This window comes from Ixodes scapularis, unplaced genomic scaffold, assembly GCF_016920785.2.
Source record: "Ixodes scapularis isolate PalLabHiFi unplaced genomic scaffold, ASM1692078v2 PGA_scaffold4__175_contigs__length_147842914, whole genome shotgun sequence".
Lineage (NCBI taxonomy): Eukaryota > Metazoa > Arthropoda > Arachnida > Ixodida > Ixodidae > Ixodes > Ixodes scapularis.
Genome location: NW_024609879.1, coordinates 92,609,743 through 92,632,240, shown reverse-complemented (window position 1 = coordinate 92,632,240; position 22,498 = coordinate 92,609,743). Strand labels below are relative to the sequence as shown.

The window sequence follows — 22,498 nt, the reverse complement described above, 5'->3', positions numbered from 1 at the left end:
ATCTTTTTTTTTTAATGGTATTTGTATGAGTTCATATATAACGAAGAAGCAGATATAGCTAAACGATTTCCGATTCTCGTTAGCTTCGTTATAACCAGTATTGACAGTAATGCAATCAATGCAAGGTGCACGCGAGCTGGACAAGAACGACAACAATAATCCCTGGAGAAGGGGAACAAAGGGGACAAAGGACAAACACAGCTAAGTGACTGGTGCGCAACCCAAAAGGTCCGCCTGGTTCGAGTATCGAACCCGGGACCTCTCCATTTCCAGTGGAGTGCTCTACCAACTGAGCTAACCAGGGGCTAGATGTCAGTAGAGCAAACTGGTTTTATGAGCTGCCACCAGTCTAACACCAACAAGGATGAACGGTCTGCATTTTAAGATTGATAATAATGCAGTTAATGCAAAGGTGCAAGCGAGCTGAACAAAAATTAAAATAATACCCTAAAATACCGGGCAAGCGCCCACTCAAAATTTAGAGATAATCACGAAAAAATGGTGGATGGGCATTTGTCCGGTCATCAATTTTACAAATCGATGTACTGTGCATATTTTCTCAGATCTTACAACAAATTCGGGAATGGGCACTGTGGAATGGGCAGATGCGCAGTATTCTACGGTAATCCATAAAGAACGGGAACAAAGGACAAACAAATTTCCAAGCACAGCTAGGTGACCGCATTTTAAAACGTTCGACGAGTGCAGTGGAGACAAAGACAGCTAGCTAGCTTTAGGTCTGCCCAATAATCATTCGAACGAGAGCTCAGCATTCCGACCTTCTTGCACGCTCTCGTCTCCTTCTCTTCCTCCTGCCCCCCCCCCCCCCCCCCCCCCCCCAGCTCCTCTGCACGTTTTATTCAAATTTGATTTTATTCCAATTAATATTTCACTATTTGCACAAAAATAAAAAACAAATTACTTGCAGTAACAAAAAATGTTGGAGCACGTAAAATGAACCTTCGACAGGGCAGAATCTGATTCACCGTTCCATTTATTGCATAAATCATTTCCATTTCTTTAGCCACATGTTAAGTCTCTCAAATTTCCAAAAGGCACATGTTTTTGAGATGGCATGGCACCATTGCCTAACCAGAGCCGTATATTGGGAGAGTCTGGCCAGTGGATGTGGCAACGAAGGCAGTGGAGATGAGAAAAGTGAAGGGGGGGAGAGAGAGAGAGAGCACCAAAGGAGCGAGAGAGGAAGGAGAGAGCAAAGAGGAAATGCCTGCCATTTTGACGCAGTACACTTTTGGCGCGGAGCACTGTTGAGGCTATGCGTCGTCTGCTACGGGCTGACTTCTTTTTCACCTGAATAAAAGTTTGCGGTTAAACGGCGAAAAAACTTTATTCGTTAGCTTTTTAACCCACCAAGGACTGACACTATATAATTTTCTTGCCAGAGCCAGCGAAATAAAGGGAAAGAGGCGAAATTTGGATGTCAGTCCCATGCATTCCACTGGGCGAATGAACGTAAATGGCTGCCCTCCCCATACACCTGGAAGCAGCAGGGAGTTCATGCGCGTGCATTCGCGCCTCTCATTCTGCGCCACAAGCTGCTGGCTCGTTCGGGAGGGGGTCGTTACGGCGGCAAGATCTTTAACTGGCCATACTCTCCCAATGTACGGCTCCGAGTCTAACCAGTCTCACTATGGACTAACCGAGGCAACACTTAAGCAGCAATCGACAAATGAAGAGAGAGCTTAAACAAACAGAAGAAATTCAGGTTAACTTTTCTAAATGTCTCACACATCTGAAGGCACACCAGTGCTTGTGCCTGCAGCAAGGGCCAGGAAAGTGATCAGATCCTCTCAGCCACCCATATGGCCGTTCTACAGCCAGCCCCGATGACACTCGTCATGAGCTGGTAAAAGGGAGCTTCGGCCGCCTCGTTCGCGAGCCCAACATCGTGGTGGTCCTGCTCGTCATCGCGGCACTTGCTGATCACGTCTAGCAGCTCCTTGTGGCGCTGGGTGTCCCCCTGATCAGCGAGCAGTTCCCTGATCTGGCTCGTGTAGTGCTCCGTGATGACAGACTCGACGGCCACCGTGCAAGCCATGGCGCTACGCTTGCCCAGCAACGCCGTCGCTGCCCCGAGCGCGAAGCCGGCGACGTTCCACAGGGGCAGCAGCGCCGTGGGTCTGGCCCTGTTGCGCGACAGGAGGTCCTCGAAGGCCTTCAGGTGTTCCTTCTCCTGCTCCCACATGTGGCGGACCAGCGCGCCGGCCTCAGACTTGGATCCCAGCACCGCGAGCTGACCGGCGTAGATGCGGTCGGCGCCGAACTCACCGGCGTGGTTGACCCGTAAGATGCGGTCGTACAGCTGTCGTCGCCGTCTTCTTTCGGCACTGTCCGACACGGTCGACGCACTCCTCGTTCCGGTGCGCAGGGGTGGTGCCGTCGCGCGTGGCGACAGTGCCGTCCTACTCGCAAGCATCCCTCTTCTGAACGCGCTCGAGGTCATGCTCGGGGTACTCGAGGTCAGAGCTCATGGTACCGCTGAGTAGTAAGTAATCAATCCGCTCAGCTGCTCTGCTACTGGGGTGCTTGGGTTGCTGCGTTGGGCTGTCCCTATTCGCACCTAGAGCACTATATAGCTCCTTCGGAGAGAGTAGCGCAATCTAGAACGCCGTCTCTCGGCGACTAGCGGCGAACGCCCGGAGGTTCCAACTGCGGTCAGAAATGCATGGAGAACGTGAGAAAATCGTTGTTCCTTCAGTTTTGTGGGGATGTACGGAATGGCAATCATTTTTGACATAATAATGAAACATTTTAGAATAATTTGCGATAAGTTTTGTGCCATGCAAGGACGTAACTTTTTTTAAAAAATTGCCTGAGCGGCATCATGCAGCAGACGACACGGCGACGTCACACCATTCACGTGACCCGCTCCGGCCAACCCGAAAAGCCCATCTCCGCTGCGAGCAAACATCGTCTGCTTCAAACGCCATTGCCCTGGAAATTGCCTTCTCAAAATTTGCACACGCATCCGATATTATTCAAACTTTGATAAAGTGTTCAGCGCTTTACTAACTTCACGACAGGCTAGTTTTGAAAAATGTGAACTTGCTGTTATTTTTTTAATCAGCCGTGTTATGTCGATCTCCATGTATTCTCCCATAGGGCGGGCCGCCTCTTGGAACCCTGAGTACCACGTGACTTGCGCCGAGCTGCTCTGTCGGCCATGTTGTCGGCAAAACACGGGGTTCAAAGGATTGCGCTACTCTGCTCCGTAGGAGCTATATAGTGCTCTATTCGCACCCCGAGTGCGGATAGTGGTGGATTCTAGTGATGGGACGAATCTTTATCCGAATCGAGATTCGGAGCCGAATCTGAAGATTCGGAAACATTCGGAAGAGTAGCCGAATCTCGAGAGATTCGGAAAAGTTCGAAAAAATTCGGAGCGTTGCCATGATTGCCAGATTACGTTGACGAGTGTTTAACTTTTCGTGATATTAAATTCACTAAATTCTACAAAGTGCACAAAATAATGTTGCAATATATTAGTATAGTAATAAATAAAATGTTCCGCTTCGTTTATAATATTTTGGATGTTTGTCGAGAATGGTAGCCAGACATCGCGGGAAAATTGGTTTCGGTTCTTGGTGCACGTATGGTGCAGGTGGAAATGCAAGCGCATGTCCGCATGTTTTCATCGCCGCAAGAGATCGATGCCGTACGTGCTGTTCGGTACGGACAGATTTCGTGCCCATAATTACGGTCATAGTGGCACACACCACGCAAGTGATTATGTTCGATTCGATTATCTCCATCGTGTGTCCACTGAGGTACTGTTATCGGAACACGGGAAACAATCTGAAACTCCTTGCGCTGTAGTGTTGGAGCCTCCTGTACTGCATTTGTACCTTTCTGGTTAATGACATCCGATTTAGTTAGTGTTTGTTTCCGAACAATAAAGTTGCGTTGGACACCCCTGTGTTGTGTTTCTCTTTCATCAAATAAAGTTCACGCATAGAAAACCATCGAAGTGCGCCCCCCCCCCCCCCCCTCCTCCTCCTCCTCCTCCCCTTCCCAAAGCTCTGACTGCTCCGACTTCGGCGGGTATTACGGTTTCGCACTTCAAGGATGGAGCCAATGGAGCTACACGATTCTTCGGGACGTTCGGCAGACAGGGAATCCCCCATTTTACTGTAAGTATATGAGCTTTCATTTTTTATTTGAGCATAACTGGTACGTGAACAGGTGTGCAGCATTAAACGTGCATTTTAATGTGGGAAAATTGTCGTATTGAAGTTTAAGTACGCACAAAATAACATGTGCACACAATTGAAACTAAACAAAAATGCGGTCGTTTTCACCTCAAATTACATTAATGCAATGTATTTTTATTGCCAGAACTACATCGATCGTAGCTGCTTGGTAGCTTGTCTATAAATAAATAAGTGAATTAATTAATAATATAAACGTTAAATACCTTAACCTGACAAGGGTGGTTCAACTTACCTCCTGTACAACATGCTCGCAAAGCACTATATTCGGAAGCTAAATAGAGCAACAAGTACCCAAGACTGAGGTGGGCGGCATTGGGTGTACCTATTAATGTAAATTTTAATACCTTCCAGACAAAGAATGTACTAAGTCTTATATTTATTCAGCTAAATTCAATCAAATTTGGCATTGAGATTACATGAATATATTTCAGAAGAGGAAAAGATATGCAGCATGGGTAATTATTCCTCATGCATTTAAGTGGAATGCAGTGTAGGTTTGGGGTTTACATGCAAAACCAACTAAGGGCATCTGGCACGCCCAGGCGGTGGGCTGAGGATTACTTGAACTATCTGGAGATATTTTGATGTGCAACCCTAACCTGAATTACATGGCACCTTTCTGCAACAGGCCTCAGTCATATTCCGGGCACATTTAAGTGGAATGTCTAAATACCCTGCTATTCCGAACTCTCTCTGTCTGGACACTGTAATGGTGCAACAATGTTTCTCATGTTGCAATGCATGTTGCAGAATAACCTGTGATGTGCCACCCCAAAGTATGTTTCGGTTGTTTTAAAATGTGACTGATGTGGCACATAGGCATTGTGTAAACAACTTATACTAAAATAATAAAAAAAAAACTTTTTTAATTCTGAAAGGGAAATTCCTGACAAAGCCACGGAGAGTGACAAAGCAACGGGGCCTCCTGAAACTCCTGAACCTGCACAAGAGACCAGTTCCAACCAAGGTTCTGTGTATGTCTTAAGAGGAATAGAAGGACTGGAGGGCTTCGAGATTGCAATAATTCAAGGTATTATATATTTAGCATACATCTAGCTGCTAGAATAAAGTCTATACTTGGGGACAACTTTCTTGGCGGTGTAGTCAAAGCTACGGGCACTTGTGAGCTCGCACACCCAGGGTGGTGGTCAAGGCTACACAAATGTCCTCTTTAATACTGATATGCCAAAAAACTCATAACAATATTAAAGCTGTATTACCAAAAGTAACCAAGTCAAATTATATTTCATCAGATCTCATTTTTAGATGTACGCTGCCAATCGACACAACTGCTTAGGGCGTAAATTCAGCACACAAGATATTACCGCCTGATATCAGCGTAACCTCTTTTTTAGAATGGCAACTGATTCTTGCTCATAATTATTCTTAGTCAGCCTTTGCTTCTCTAGACTGCAATTTTTTCTGCGCTTTAAGGGCTTGACTAGTGAGCAAACACGGTAGGCAGAAGTGCATCGTCGCTGCATCTAACTGATGAGTTCGCCTTATGCCAGGAGCCCAGTTTTGTGTACAGATAGCGTTTTTCAATAAACAATACAGTTGTAAGTAGTGCTCAATGTCGTCTTGGTTTTCTGTTCTTGTCTTTGAGGAGCTTATTCACTATGTAAAATATGGAACTGCAGGCACTCAAATAATGGAAGTTTCATAACTACATCATGCACACCAGCGTTACTCTATGCAAAAATTGTGTAGATCCAATTGCAGTGATCCAAAAAAACAGTAGCTATGAGGTACATGGTAATCACCTACATAACTATTTGTTACTCTTTTTAAACTTTAATTATCAGATCCAGCGCTGACACCTCCAGTGGACGCTCAAGTGTACCAAACACTGAGTTCCAGCAGCAGAGCGCCACAGAGTGGACCCAGTCCAGATATCCACGAGGACCGGAACCTGCCCCCACCCGCCAAGCGTGCAAAAGAATCATCAATATGGGTCCATTTCGAGAGAACAGGCCAGTATCAGGCAGTATGTAAACAATGCCGCAAGACTGTACGGCTTGGAAAAGAAGGTGGATGCCAAAAGATTGGAACAACTGCACTTCATAATCATATGAAGCGAAACCATCCCCACTTGTTAAAGAGGACTCCTGCTGCGCCAACAGCAACGTCTGCATCAACACCAGCAGCATCATTCGTAACATCCTGTGTTGCAAAATCACCCCAGACCCAGCTGACCTTACTAGAGGCCATGAATCGCAAGCAGTGCTGGACTTCGACGCACCCATTGGCAATGGCGCACAACAAGCAACTGGCAGAATACATAGCAAAGTCAATGAAGCCATTCTCCATGGTTAAAGACCCTGCATTCATAGATTTTATGCGGTTCTGTGTTCCGAAATGGAACATTCCGAGCAGGGGCTATTTTGCAAACTCGGCCATCCCAGCGCTGGAGACTGTCATTGCAGAGGCTTTAAAGGTACAACTTAAAGAGTGCGTGGGGGAAGTCCACCTGACAACCGACATTTGGTCGAGCCGCCAAGTCAATGACTTTATGTCTGTGACGGCACACTGGATAGCTCCAGACTCCAAAGGATCCCTGACCAGAAACAATGCCGTCCTCGACATGTCCGGGTTTGGACAGCAGCATACGGCGTACAACATCGGCAAGAAGCTCGAGGATGTCATAGAGACATGGCTAGTCCCTTTGGGGGTGAAAGTGGGCATTGTAACAAGCGACAATGCACAAAATGTGGTGAAAGCACTGAACGACAGAGGGATGAAGCGCGCACCATGCATGGCCCACTGCCTTAACTTGGTAGTAAAAGCATCGCTGACCAAGTCTGGTGCAGAGCTGGAGGAGACTCTCAAGGCAGCACGTGCCATTGTTGGCCATTTCCGACACTCTGCGAGTGCCCAGAGGCAACTGGAAGCTATCCAACTTCGTCACGGGCTGCCAGTTCACAAACTTCTGCAAGATGTTCCCACCAGATGGAACAGCACATTCTACATGGTTGAGAGACTCTCTGAGCAGCGGAGAGCTGTCAGCGAGTTCTTCGAAGACAGCACGAAGCACTACCTTGCGCCACGGCAATGGGCTCTGCTCAAGGCCATGGCAACCGTTTTGAAGCCGTTTGAGGAGGCAACACGCCTCCTCTGCATGGACACGTCGACGCTGGGACAAGTGTTGCCCCTTCTCACATTCATCGAGAGAACAGTCACCCACACTATGACAGGTGCAGAGCTGGACACCCCGGCCTTCTGCCTTGCGTCATGTCTGCTCAATGAACTGAGCCTCAGTCGACATTTGAATGCTGTGAAGACAGATGTTCAGTACTGGGCTGCTACCCTACTGGATCCTCGTTTCAGGGACACACTTTCCACTCACACAAGCGAAGAGGTTTCTGCATCCCCAAAATTGGAAATTGTGCGAAGCTACCTGCAGCAGAGACTCCAGGATGTCCATAGCCAGGCATGCAAGGACAAGAGTGTGGCTGAATCATCACCCCAGAGCGCCCCCAGCACCTCCTCAGGCAGCTCACCACCCAGTGATTTTCATTCATGGTATAAGACATCGAGCACAACAACTCCCAGGCCACGACAGGAAAGGCGGCAAACCATAACGGTCGTCAAGGCGCAACTTGATGCCTTCCTGGAAGACGAGGAAGTGGAATGCTACAACTCGCACAGCAATCCCACCGTCTACTGGGAGAAAAAGCGGTACCTGTGGCCTGACCTGTACACCGTAGCTGTTGGATACCTTGCCTGCCCTCCAACCAGTGTGTACTCCGAGAGGGTATTCAGCTCTGCAGGAGCCATCGTGACCGACAGAAGGAACCGTCTCACACCGAAGAATGTGGCCACCCTCAGTTTCATTCGGATGAACAGGGAATGGATCCCCAACATTCTGCCTGCAAGAGTAGCCAACAGCCTCAGCAGTGCAGCAGAGACAGCACAGGCCAGCGCAGCTGAGGAGGAACTGTCTGAACCGGAAGAGCCTTTTCTGGAAAAGATGATCTTTGAGAGTGGCGACTGCTAAAGTGTCCTTGCATCACTCCCAATAGCCTATAACATACTGTTTCAAGTTGTTAATTTTCCTGCAAACGATAAGCGGCAACTGCAGTAAAACTAAGCACACTACTCAAGGGCCACGACGGAAGAGACAAACCACAACGGTCATCAGTGCACAAGCTGATGCTTACCTGGAAGACGAGGAAGTGGAATGCTTAATTAACTTGCGAAGCAATCTCATCATCTATACTGGAAGAAAAAAAACTACAGGTATAGTCACACTTAGCTACAACAAGCAGTCCGTGGTTTATCCGTCCTCTAATCGCCGACATAGCAGGTGTGCTTACAAATACGCCACATGCGTATTTGTAAGCACACCTGCTTACAAATACTGTAAGCAGGTGTGCTTACAAATACGAATACAGTTATTTGTAAGCACACCTGCTTACAAACACAAATACAGTGAACTTGTTCTTCCAAACTGCGCAACGTTTTGGAGTGCACTTTCTATGTGGGTGCTGGGAGGACAGGAGAACCACGGACTGCTTGTTGTAGCTAAGTGTGATTAGGGGTGTACCTGTACCCTGACCTGTACACCTTAGCCACTGGATATCTTGCCTGCCTGCCAATCAGTGTGTGTACACAGGGGGCGTATCTACCCTGCAAGGGCCGTCAAGATCGTCAGAAGGAACCGCCTCACACTGCAGAATGTGGCCACCATCAGCTTCATTCACATGAGCAGGGCATGGAGGCATAGGCAAGCACAGCTGGAACAGTCTGAACCGCAAGAAACATTCCTGGAAAAGCTGACCTTCGAGTGGCGATTGTTTAAGTGTTAATGAACCACTCCTAGTCCTTTTAACTTTTACTGTTTCGACGTGTTCATTTTTCTGCAAGAGAAGCAGCGAGTGCAATAAAACTATTATTTATTTCTGACAACACTTGCTTGGACAGGTAGTTCCAGGAGCATTGAGTATGGTTAAGCTCCTGCGAGAAATGCAGATTGGTATTCGAGGTAGTTCGTCTTGCAAACCACGAACGGCGCACCTGAAATGGACTAAGCCCTTTGTCCGTTTCTTCTAGTATCTGTTGTGTTGCTTCCGAAGATGTGCAACGCATAACCTTTCACGGCCGACTTGCTGCCGAGAGCGGAGAACAAGTGCGAATTAGCGAGGTTTTCCTTTGCCACCGGTGCCGGAACCGTGCGTGCCGGTACGCGGTCGAAGTTGAGACGAGCAACATTCATCTCGCTCTCGCGCCTTACAGGTAGACACACGCAGCTCTAAAGAAGGAGGCGAATCATTTCCTTACCTGAATATATTTATTGTGCGCTGCGCCACATTATGAATAGAGTAATGCTATATGCACTACAGAGTGCAGCTCGGCCGGAAATTGCTATATGCACTACGTTTGTCTCGTAAAAAATTAATGATCACAACGAGCTTTCCCGCCGGTGGCATAGCGTAGGGGATAGCGTGTCCGCTTCATACGCAAGTGGAGGCAGGTTGGAATCGCGGTGATCGTACCTTTTTTTTTTCCTTTTTCTTTTTTGCTTGAACGTTGTTTTGACGAGGCATTTGGCGATATTTATATTTCTTTTTTGCGATGAACACTAATAAAAAAAAAAAAAAAAAACACCGAATGTTGTCGACGAAACTTCGCAGATCGGGGGCAGCGGGGCTTGGGTTGCCGGCTGGACGCCGCGAAGCGGCGTGTACTGGTTAACTTTTCTAATTGGCAGCCGCATACTGTCGCCGCGAAGCGGCGTGAACGCAGGCGGGGGGCTGGGTTAACGAGCTCCCCAGTGATACACGCGCAGTTCGAAAAAGGGTGGCCCGAGCGGCATGAGCTCTCAGCGTAGTGCGTATAGCAATTTCCGTCCAAAGTGCACTACGTAGTGCATATAGCATCGCTCTTATGAATAATACACTGCCTTTCGCTACATTTTGCCGATCACCGCGAAATCGCACAGAAACCGAGACCGTGCATTGGTTAGGCCTACGTCAACCACACCGATCAGCTCAGCTGGACCGGTCGCGTGCCAGGGTTTAATTTAACAGTGCAGCGCATAATATACGTTGAAATAAACAAGACGAAATCTGGTAATATGCAGTAACAATACCTAAAAAGAAAACACAACTGACCGTATTCGCGAGGTTTACGACAAGTTTCACGCTGTCGACTGCAACCAGCGACGAACCTGACGAATCTCCGAATCTGCCGAATATTCGTCGCGGGAAGTTCGGAAATTTCCGAATCTGTCCGAATCCGAATCTCCGGTGATTCGTCCCATCACTAGTGGATTCTTATCCGCACTCCGAGTGCGAATAATTTTGGATTCTTATCCGCACTCCGAGTGCGGATTATGTTGGCTTCTTATCCGCACTCTGAGCCTCCAAGCATACTCCAAGTGCGTGAGTGCGGGTTGCGTGCGGAGGTGGCGGATGCGCGGACTGGCGCGGACGCTGTACCGGGGGCACCGGGCAGCCGCAGCACCGGGGCGGGGGTGGCGGGGGTACGAAGACGTTGGCACGAAGCCGTTGGATTTTCTTTACCTGCACTCCGCGTGTGGCGCGAATATGTCGCGGGAAACTATGAACACAGTGGTTTAGAAGTTCTCAACTTTGTGTTGATTCATTGGCGTGTTGGCAGCCTCGACGAGCGTATGGAAATATTGGCGGTTCCGGTTTCAGAATTAAAATAATTTCAAGAAAATGTATTTTGTTTTATAAAAAAAAAAAAGAAAAATTAACATTGGGTGGTGCGCTTCAGATTAAACGGTACTCACGCCTTGAAGATCGGATAGAGGCGATCAAGTGCGTGTGCGTGTGTGCGTGCGTGTGTGTGTGCGTGTTTGTGTTCCCAAACACATCAGCTTTACAATCCCCCCCCCCACCCCCCCAAAAACAAAAAAAGTTCTGGCGATATTTTTTTTTGGACGGTTAAATATTTTTATTGACAAAAGAAAAAAGAAAGAAACTAGAGCAGTGTGCAATTTGTGACGTGTATTGTCTTGTGCTTAGATGATGGGGGCAGTGGCTTAGGAAAAAAAGGGGGGGGGGGGGGGGGGGAGGGGGTAAGGAAAATCAGTCATTTCCAGTAAACAATATTATTAAGAAATGAAGTCCCCCCCCCCCCCCCCCCCCCCCCCGGCTCAATCTTCTGAACACTTTCAACACTACTAGGTGAGGGAATGCCTGATAAGTCCCCGGCCTTTTGTTACTGTAGTAGACGACGATAAATGTGATGGCAGTTAAAAGATGTTTTTGTGTGGTTGTGTGATCGAAGATGTTAAACATATATGCCGAGGGTGCGGAACACGAACACTGTTAAACAAGATATAATAATATCTTGTTTAACAAAAAAAAAAAAAAAAAAAAAAGGATACTGAAGGAACAATAGGATTGCTTACGTCCTGTGTTCATGCTCTTTTTCAAGCCCCCGAGGCGCGAGTACAGTTCAGTCTCTACCCAAATACACCATCTAGCGCTAATCAATTTCGAAAAAAAAAAAAAAAGCGATTATGCATTTGCAGTGATGTTTGGAGGTGAGCTAGTCGGTGGTGCATAGTGAACATATAATCAAAACAGCGAAAACGAACACAAGGACAAGTAGAAGAAGGGACACAAACACAGCGCTGACTTGCGTCTTCTTATGTTGATGTGTTTTAAGAAGACAAAAAAGAGAGTAAATCGCGAGTCAGCGCTGCGGCTGTGCCTCTTTTTCTACTTGTCCTTGTGTTCGTTCGCGCTGTTTTAATTATATGTTTACGATTATGCATTTGTTTGAAATTGAATTCATTCTGAAACACAGGTCTCCTCCCAATCAAACACCGCACAACCACTAATATTTCTATGAAATCGGTGCTGCCAACATGCCAATGTCACACCACGAACATCGTAAGTCACTATGTTCAAAGTTTCCCGCGTCCAAGTCGCGCCACGCCACACGCCAAGTTCTTCGCCCCACGCACTCGGAGTGCGGATAAGAATCCAACGCAATCCGCACTCGGAGTGCGGTTAAGAATCCAAAATTATCCGCACTTGGAGTGCGAATAGGGACAGCCGCTGCGGCGCCACTGATCACCCTGGTGCTCTGCCCTGGTGGGACGGTGGCACGAAATGAATTCTGGGTACCAGTTGGGCCACTTAGTTTTGGTTTCAGTTTCAGATTTTGTCATGATCATCGTGTTGTGACGAGACACGCTGCTTGCATTTCCATTGCTGCGACTTCCTACAAGTGCGCAATACTGTAGGCGGTGCCGAGAGATACCGAAAGAAATATTAAAAGAGACTTGGCACTGTTTTTGTGGCTCCCGATGTGCTGGAGTTTGGGCAAAGCAGGCAAATGTAGAACGATGGATTGCAACATCCCTGCTGGTGCCCCTGTCGTGCAAGCGCGTTCGCATGCGCGTGAAGAAAAGTTATGCAGGCTTGGACGATCACGTGCTTGGCTGCAGGAGTACAGACAGCGGCTGTCTGATGAAACGGATGAAACAAAAACCATGCTACCCTGTTCCGCGACTCCTAGCGTGCAATGCGCGAAGTGTTGCATGGAGGGAGTCTTGAAAGTGGCTTGTCTTGTGAGCATGCTTGTGAGACCTAGGCCGCCTAGGCGACCTAGGCGTCTAGGCTAGGTGACGCAGGCTACCAGGCTACCGCCTGTTATAAAGGGTAACGGGTAACGTCATATACGGCTCTGGGTAACGTAACGTCCATCCGTCCATCTGATCCAGTCTTCCAATTGTTGGCAAACAAATGTGTGCGGAGCTTGCGGTCGGTGCGGTGGTCCCTGGCCTCCTTCGATTCTGGCCGCACTGATGAATTGAAGTCACGATGTGCCGTCAGCGATCGCCTGTTTTTCCGGGGTATCACGGAGATGCATGCAGCTTTCGTGAACTTCCGACAAAGCACGCCGTTGATGCCTTTCCTCCGTGCGGATGTGTCGGAGCTGCTTCGACAGCGTAAAGTTTGTTTTCGAATACTTTAGCTTGATCTTCTGCATTTTGTTTTTATACAGTTTTCCCACTTGGCCTGGCGTACACCCTCATACTTTGCATGTGCAACGTGAGCTGTAACCTACGTTGAATATACTCTTATAAGAGTGTGCGTTTGTCGAACGTGGACTCTCGCCTGATGCGGATCCCTATTTGAGAAGGGTGGCTAATATGCTTCTCCTAGTGCAACCTTTTGGGTGGATACGTGTAAAGCGTTGTGTTGCAACAAAATCAGTAAATATGCTACTCTGCTAAGACAGGTTTCCTGTGTTTCAGGTGATGGTTCTGCCTGACCTGCAGTGTTTTGACTTCCTATTACAAATAACTGCAGTGGAACAAATTCATTGTATTGTGCTGTGAATCTGACATCCCATTACTTTCATGTAAAGAGAAAAGGCACAAGCTTGTTCCATGTCTCACTTCACAAATTGTTTGAACTTACATGTAGTACTTGTTTATCATGTCATGACCTATGTTCACTAATAGCGACATGCACATCCAAAAGCGTGCTTCGGTTGACCTTTCATGGTTGGCTAAACCACATGGTATAAGAGCATTGTCAGACTGTCACCTTTGATGGTGTTGCGATGTCTCCTATCTTCCACCATGCTTTTTAAACACTCCATTGATCCAGTCGTTGCAACTGTTGAGAAGTAGCAAGGGTTACAACTTGTGACATCACGGACAGGCGAATCCTAGTCAGGACGTCATGGATGAAAAACATAAAGGCGGCACCGGAACATCTTGGTGTGTGTATTGTTACTTTTGCATATGGATAGTTAATTATGAACTTCATAACTTACAGATACACATTGTTTCAAAAGTTCCATGCAGTGTTTGTGAAAAAAAGATGTAAACGTTTAACTAAAGTGTTTTCTTGCGCAAGTTCTTTTAAGTTAAAGCAAGGGTGCGTGCGAGCTGGATGAATATAGACATTTTAACCCTGGAGAGTGTGAATAAGGAGGACAAACACGACACAGATCTCCAAAACATTTATTTCATGCTTCACGACCTTTTATAGGTATGTGCAGGAAGAAGGAAGCCGAAAGACCAGAAGGTAACATGAAGACCTGGACACGCAAAGCAAAACAACCTTGAACTCTGGTGAGGGGGTGACACTCGAACAATCGCAATCGGAACAGATTCATACTTCAACCTGGCAAAAAACCAACCTCACCAAAAAAAAAAAAAATCCTTTTAGTGTGAAAGTTTACGCAATGGGCAGAGATAGGTGAGCTAAAAAACGGAGGTGACCAGACATTGATAACATAGACGCTGTCGAGTAGCTGCTGTTTGCTTTGGCGTATGCTTTGGCGGCCCCATCCTTGCGTGCAACTGAGGGAATGGGTGACCGAAGGCGAAAACGAGCATGTGGCGAGGAGCGTACGCATAATCGACCCCTGCCGCGATCCCAATTGGCCAAACGCACTGCTCCTCAACAGCGACTATTGTCAGTGAAAGGGTGAGGGCATCTCTGCTCTACTCTCCCGGCGCCGAAGCCACCTGCAAAAAACGCGCTCAAGAAAAGAAAAAAGAATGCTTGAAATTAGTGCTTGAAAAGTACATACTATATCAACGTTTTAGCTACTTTTTTTGCAAAGCTTGCTTATAATCGCTGTGCTGGCAAAGATTACAGTTTGAGGAATCACTAGCCTTTACTGAAGACCTTGCCTGCTGTCTTTTGAAGAAGTAATCGTGCCAGTAAAATGACAAGGCAGTAGTTTTAGTATTCCCCTTGCTATTCAGATAACTGAATGTGGCTTAGGATGTCTGTTCTTGCCGTGTGACACTTGGGAGTGGTTTGCTAAATTTGTGCATGTGTTGCCATGTTTCATGCTCACCATCTTTCATGAATACAGGTTGAACTCTGTCATCCATCATCGAGGAACAATCAGGAGTGCTTTTGGAAGGAGCTACCAAGGAGCTATGTGCCCAATCATCGCCTGCTGTTTCTGTTCAGAGCAGCTGTTTAGTTTGTGAACCAAACAAAAGCAACGTAGTGGTAGCATTGGTTCTCGATTAACATCTTTTCTTCTTGTGGAGGTGGTGCTCGTTTACACTGCACGCCAGAATTTGTGGCAACAACTCATGAAGGCTTTGTCACATTTTAGTCAGGCAATGTTAATTTTGTATACCTAATTTTACAATCTTACTTGATGCCACATTTTGCACATTCTGTTGTAGTAATTTTTTTGGTGTTGCCTTTTCAAGTGTGAGATAAATGGGGGGGAAAAATCGGAAATGCTTGCTTGGGCTCCTTTTGTCACAATTTGCAGTTTGTCTGGTTTCTTTCGTTGATAACACTAGAAAAGCAAATCGGTTAGCCATTCTTTTGAGCTGTCAGCATTGAGTAAACGGGACAAATCCACGTCGTAAACGATGTAGCAAACTTCGAGTTGTTAATTTTCTTCGGCATTTATAAATTTATGAACATGTTTTATTCGACCTTGTTCCACTGTTGATACAGCAAAGTTTATGCCTGCCCTTGTTACCCTTGATTTATTAGCAGTTATGTGTGCAGCATCTTATAAAATAGTTTGTCTAGATATATTCCATTATGCAGTTTTTCTTGTTGACTGGAACCCTTTTTTGTATAATGTAATTCGACATGCTGTTCTGCTTCTTTTCAGACGAAGTGTGGGAAGTACTGTTCAAGAAGAATTTCAGCAATCCAGCAGCCAATCAAGTCCAACCAGAGGAATGTGACAACCAGTCCTGTCCAATAAAGAAAGGTGAGGTTGTCATTCCACATCCCTGTTGTGGAAGTATGCCACTGAAATAGTACTTGGAGTGGTGAGCTAAGTGAGAACAATTAGGTTGGATGTCGTGCGAGTAATGCACCAGCGTTCATGCATGCTTGACATGTACGTATGCATGCTTGCGAGTAATGGAAAACATATAGTAGGCTGAGGCTCCCCTACTTGTTTAGATCGTTATGGTAGGCTTGCTCAAATTTTCAGAACTTTTGATTATTGCCGAAAATAACACACTGTATGATTTAACCTCTCTGTCGAACACTGACAGTACTCTAAATTTTCGAAAAATCAAGTCATGTTCGCAGTCTGCTCTGGCGGGTAAGTTAGCTTTGTCGAGTGTGCTTCTTACCGCCTCCTTGTGTAATGCAGTGAAACAGCCACAAAGTAAGCTCCGCGATTTTGCTTACCTTGCCTGAATATACTTTGTATTTGTGCTAAAACCATTTGTACTGAAAAAATGGCTTTGAGAGGAAAGCACTCCCCCAAAGTGGGATATGTTAAAATCACAGGCCTCGGGTACATTATAAATAAAAGGGAGATAACTTGGCGAGCATTAATGTAACAACTCTACTTTGCACTATTGCAGTTTTATTCTATTTTTACTTTGCAGTAAAAATTTTTTTATAGAACTGCTGCTGTTATTTATGAGAGACTGCAATGTTCTGGATATATATATTTCAGATTCTATAGCTAGCAAGGGTACTTGTAAGGAAATTTATATGAACTTCTCTGTAGGTTTATTCTTAATTTGAACTATCTTGTTTAGTTACCATCTTTATATAGGTATTACGAGTTTGAGATACAGTCAATAAAGTGAATTAAAACTAAATTAGATGAAGCAGTGGAAGGAGTCTTGGGACTATGCTTAACCAGTTTGGCTGGATTGTTTTCAAATAGTATATTATGATTCATATGTTGATTTTTGTTATCATAGAGTTCTACATATAAAGCGTAATTTCATAATCCAATAAAAAAAGTTTTTTTTTTATTTAACAGGTTAAGTTTTATTACAACATTTAGAACTCTATAAGACATCAACTTTTGTGCTCAAGATTACACTGGTCCAAAATTATTTCAAAGGAATATACTATTTGGTTTACATTTTATTTTATACCACTACAATAACTATACACAGCAGTTTATAGTGTTTTTGTGTGCAACAAAACAGCCATTTTTGTGTTTGAGGGAATCAAGCCTGCCGTACAGTAGATGCTAACAAGAGGTTGCAAAGAAGTGAAAAGGTAAAGTAGTCATTGTCTTTTAGTTAGTTTAGTTAAGGTTCTCCAAAATGACTTGGGCCATAACATCCCTGCAATAGTAACAAAAAAAAAAAAAAAAAACTTTAGCTAAAGTAGAAAGATGCAGTTTTGTGTGCATTCTTATAAAAGGCTAACAGTCTTTTCTTGTCTACAAGTTGCACCCCCTATAAATGGTTTTCTCAAAATGTTGTTTCAGAAGTTGCGCTTATCTATATGGACGGCCAGCATGGCAAAACTGCATTGATAGGCCCATCACGAGATAATGTCACGCGTCTGGTACGCTTCGCTTGGGAAGGCTACGGCTATGCGCTGCTGGGCCGGCTAGTCTCACTTGAAACTGAGGGTAAGAAATCACTGCCAAAACCAGCGTACGAGCTGAGCGGGACTCAAGCTGCGTCTCACGATATAAACTGTAATTAGAAATTCCGAGTGTGATATAACTGGGCTTGACTGTAGCAAGTCTTCGTTAACTAATTTCCTAATGATCACAGCCCATTCAGTTGCTGCAGCCGACAGATCCACCAGCAGGCAAAAACTGCCTACCTCATCTGCTCTTTTGATGAAGAATTCATTGCTTGCCATGGGGGTGATTCTGAAGAGCAATGCAACATCATAAACAGATGTAGTGTCACGGACAGATGTGACATGACAGACTGAGCATGCATCCCTTTCCTGCTAAATATATGAGGCACTGTTTTTTCATTGGAGCCTCATTTAGGCCTAAAGCTCAGCGAAGCCATTCACAGAAGTTTGATGGGAATCTAAGCATTTTTTAACAAGTGCCGTTATTTAAAAACAAAGTCTTTGATGTGGTGGTGTTTTTCCCAACAGAGCAAGAGGAGACAGCCTCCAACACCAAAGGAGAGCAGTTCAACTTTGGCGGTAGCTGGAGCACTCTTCCCTCTTGGCCAGTAGGAGCCAGTCATGGAGGAGTCAGCCAATCGCAGAGGGGCAAGCACCGATGCAGCTTCTGTACGTACTCGAGCGACCTCATCAGCGACATCACCAAGCACGAGAGGAAGCAGACTGGGGAGAAGCCCTATGTCTGCCGCATCTGCCACAAGGCTTTTGTCCGTAGCGACAGCTTGGCGGATCACTTGAGGATCCACACTGGTGGCAGGCGCTTCCGCTGCCAGCTCTGCCAGAAAGCATTTGCTCGCTCCTGGTCCCTAGCAATCCACCAGGAGGTTCACATGGAGCACAAGCACCTCGGCTGCCGCTTTTGTTCCAAGGCGTTTGCACTCGAGGTCAGCCTAAGGGATCACGAAAAAATGCACCTAAGGGGGAAGCCCTTCGAGTGTCAGACGTGCAAGAAGTCAATCCCACACAGGTCTAACTTGGTGCTCCATGAAAAGACACACTGGGGATGAGTTATTCAACAAACCTTGAAAAGTTTTTAAGATTTATATAACTTATTTTGAAGTTAGAAATGGCCTACTTTCTCGTTGTACCCCAAGAATGTGCACATTTAGTATTTGGCTATGCTGATACGAAGTTACATAGCGAGGCGGTCCAGTACAGGCATGTCTTGAAAGGTTTTTTTAGAACTTGAACCCTTATAATCTTTTTAAGAGATCTAATCCTTAAAATCCAGTGCAAGACTAACAGCCAATTATGGCAGTAATGCGCCATTTTGCATTAAATGTGTTTGCCACATCTCGCACCAAAATGCCGTTTTTGCTAAGAATTGTGCCACACTTGCACGGAGATAGGCTCACACAAATGAAAGAAAACATTCTAATGTTAATTGACCCTAATATTAAAAAAAGTGTAAAAGAAGAAAAACGGTACAGATATTTATTTCAAAGCATCTTTACTCACTGTATGCTTTGTTTAATTTTAGGTCGAAGCACGGCCAAATGCTCAAATGCTTATAACCCAAACGCAAATACTAAAAGCGCAAGTCACGGGGCGCTCCCTGCGCTTCGTTGATTTTACCAATGAAAGAACACTGAGAAAGACGACAAATGCCACAATATTGCGCTTTTGACACTGTTTTATTGGTCCCAGCAGCTCGTAGTGTCAGCTGCTCATTGACTTGCACCCGTCGCGTCATTGTCTGAAATCCCATGTGATGTTGGCAATGTCAAGAGCTAATTGTCACCAGAGTGATTTTTGAAATAGGATGGTGACTGCTGTGATAAGAGTGAACTAGGGTCTTCTGCTCTTCATGACATCACTCGATAATCATGTCTGCCAATGCCCCCCTGCCGTGACCACAGTGTACCGTGGCACTAGCGCCGCACATGTCAACCTTCACCGCATTGCACTGTTGTGTGAGGAGCAACAGCTAAGATGGAGGAGTGCCTGTCTTAGCATGGTGAGCTCGAAAATTGTGCGCAATACTATTACAGGTCGACATTATTTGGTCTTGATTATAGGTTGACCTCTGAAAAGCTGTACCAGGAAAGTGCAAAAAAAAAAAAAGAAAAGAAATGTGGATTTAAATTTGAATGAATTCTAATCAATGTAGTTCCAGCAGTCAATCCAAAGGGCAGTGAACTCTGACTCAACTCTGGCTCCAACAGGGCTGAAGCACAGTGTCACATTTAAAGCACTTCTGCAGACTGGGTTTTCATGATATTTGCGAGGGGTTGTTTTTATAGTTTATATTAGAATTTTGACTGATGGGCTCATAAAACTTGGGGGACATATTTTCGTTGGTCAAAGTTGCAGCATTAATTAATGCAAAGTTTTAGAGGATATGCTGTTTTTGCCAGCATTTTAAAGAAATTATATTTACAGGCTAAAGCAGCTTCGTGCGTAAAAGAGAGAGAAGAGAGAGAGGTTTTATGTCAACTGAAGCGTTGCGCTACGGTTCATTTTTCAACAATTTTTTTTAAATGCCCATTGTAAACAGAACTTACTCTGACCTGAGCCTTATTTCTAGAAAAGATGCTGTGTGTTCCTTTTGCATTCTATGTATTCTTTTTACAGAAGGTAACAAGTAATACGCTTCGGTATGAAAGAGGAACCCTCAGTCATTTTCAAAAATAAACTCGTTTATTAATGCAACTTTTTTTTTTTTCAAGCTATCTGTTAGCAGATTTTGACATCTGCTCAAAAAGCATTGTTGGCTGTTCCAAATCAAAGCTTTGCCTACTACAAAACCTGCTACAGAAAGTCAAATGCGGCATCCATCACTGAGCACCTGAAAGTGTGTACTAAATGATTTTCTAATAATAATAATAATAATTAAAGGACGACAACCAACAAAATCCTAAAACTAGGGACTCCATCTTTTGAGGCCTACTCGGCTCTTCAGGGTGACTTTGGCGAGGGTGGCACTCACTTGGTCGAACAACGTTTTAGCAAACGCCGACTTTTCATCGAAAGACACTTTAGCAAATAATCGATTGCTGCGAAGCGGCGTTTTTGGGTGGACCACATGAATTTACATTTTTGTAATGAGCCGCCGCAGACTGTCGCTGTGAAGCGATGTGAATGCTGTGCGGGGGGTGGGTTAACGTGCGTCCCCGTTATTCGCTAAAATGTTGATTCGCTCAAATAACACTGTTCGCTGAAACGTCATTCGCTCATGTGATATGAACCCCTATAGCGATGACTGTTGAGGAGCAGTATTTTTCTATCTTCTTACTTTTATATGATTTCCTAATTGGCAATGTCTTTAATGTTTTATTTCTTTCTAAACAGGGGGACCCGTTTTTCTTTAAACCATGCTAAAATTAGCTAAAGACTTTTGCTGCACCCTCTACTCTTTACAGAACACGTAGACATGCTTTTCTTTTTTATTGTTTGTGATGATTGTTAAATGTTGGGCAGAAAGATTTGCAATGAAAATTGAGTTGGGTTTTTGTTGAAAATTGGAAAAGATAGGACCAGTTCAGGTATTTTTGTGTTCCTTGCCCAAACTTCCAGTATGTAGGGGGAATTCAACTTATATGGGATAACCACATTCAAGACCGCTGAGAGCTCACTGTCTTTTAAAGTAGGGAGACCAGACATCCCGTTTTGTCTGACACAGTACCGTTTTAGGGGTGCATTTCTACCGTACCATAATTTTTTTCTTTCAGTGAAGCCTCGTCTCGTTTTTGTGGGAATGTGTGTGCATACTCGCGAAATTAGTGCCAAGCAAGTGGAAGAAATAAAAAAAAATACATGATACATTATATACAAATTAACATTAAAATGTTACCTCCCATAGAGTAAATTTGTAGCTCTTTCCGTGGTTCCACCGTCGATATGTTCTGTTTGCAGAGATGTTAGTTTGAATCACTTTTCTATACTATTTGGCCTGCCTCGGTTTGGTTTAAAAATGAATAATGAAGAAAAGAGCTTGTGTACTCACTTAAACGAAGAATTTCAGGAAAGTGTCCATTTATACAGTAGAGTAAATAGTAGCAGAGCTTGCTTTTTCTTCCAATCCCTCTCCCCGCTCCTGCTTTGCTTGCACCCCCCCCCCCCCCCCTCACCACCACAATGTCCCGCCCTCCACGATGCCCCGTTTTCTATGCTGTAGATTATGGTTACCCTACCTCAAAGGCATATAAACTCCCGAAAAACACAATTTCAGCCAATAGTATACCAAATATGCCCCCCGCCCCCCCCCAAAAAAAAAGTTAACGTATGCTATGACACGAAATTTAGACAGCCATTGCTGCAGTATTTTAGGAACCCTCCTCTCTATTTGTTTCTTCTGTACCTTTTTTCCTCTCTGCACTCAGCAGGTGAAGGTGGAGGAGAGAGCCATCCTGTGGGGGGCTCACAAAATGACTTCTATTTCATCATCATTGTGAGGTGATAAAAGTCATTTTTGAGCCGGCGTGCACAGGCAGACAAAATTGCTGACACAGCAAAAATTGGTGTGCAGTGATGTATTAATATTCCAGAGTGCGCAGGGTATTTACAAGAAAAGCAAACTGTGTTTTTGCATGTCATAAAGGATCTTTGCATTATGGATAATTTCGTGCTGCTCTCGATTTTAACGGTGGCATCAAAAGGCTAACAAAACTCCGATTCAGGTCTTTTTCAGATAAAAGGGAGAAGTTCTTTCTAGATGCTTGTCAGTGAGAAGATACTGTCTGGTATTGGTAGCAAGTGCTATCTGAATAAAGCCGTTAAAGTGATCGCTTAAATCGGCTCAATATTGTATCACGCTACAAGTTGCCACAGATGCCTGAAGGTGGTGGAAGCATCATATGAAAATTTCATAGAACAAACCTATGTGAGTAAGAAGTGAAAAAACTGATTTTCCCTACCTACGGCACCTATCTGCTATCCATGACTGGTGCAACGACCGACAGATAACGGCAGCGGCCCTGGCAC

General features: G+C 45.1%; 3 protein-coding genes across 3 annotated transcripts; 2 read left to right on the top strand and 1 right to left on the bottom strand.

Annotated features, from left to right (window-relative positions):
- Positions 1-976: 976 nt before the first annotated feature.
- On the bottom strand, positions 977-2,557 carry LOC120850197 (5-demethoxyubiquinone hydroxylase, mitochondrial). Its single transcript, XM_040222636.3, has one exon. It carries the CDS (start codon positions 2,462-2,464, stop codon positions 1,802-1,804), a length of 663 nt encoding a protein of 220 aa, XP_040078570.2. The 5' UTR covers positions 2,465-2,557; the 3' UTR covers positions 977-1,801.
- Positions 2,558-6,483: 3,926 nt separating this feature from the next.
- Positions 6,484-8,229, top strand: LOC121837815 (zinc finger BED domain-containing protein 4-like). The gene has a single exon (XM_042293638.1). It carries the CDS (start codon positions 6,484-6,486, stop codon positions 8,227-8,229), a length of 1,746 nt encoding a protein of 581 aa, XP_042149572.1.
- A 7,576-nt stretch (positions 8,230-15,805) lies between these two features.
- Positions 15,806-18,914, top strand: LOC121832947 (zinc finger protein 90-like). Its single transcript, XM_042293637.1, has 2 exons — positions 15,806-15,929; positions 18,044-18,914. The coding sequence occupies exons 1-2, from the start codon at positions 15,806-15,808 to the stop codon at positions 18,580-18,582; spliced, it is 663 nt and encodes a 220-aa protein (XP_042149571.1). The 3' UTR covers positions 18,583-18,914.
- Positions 18,915-22,498: the final 3,584 nt, after the last annotated feature.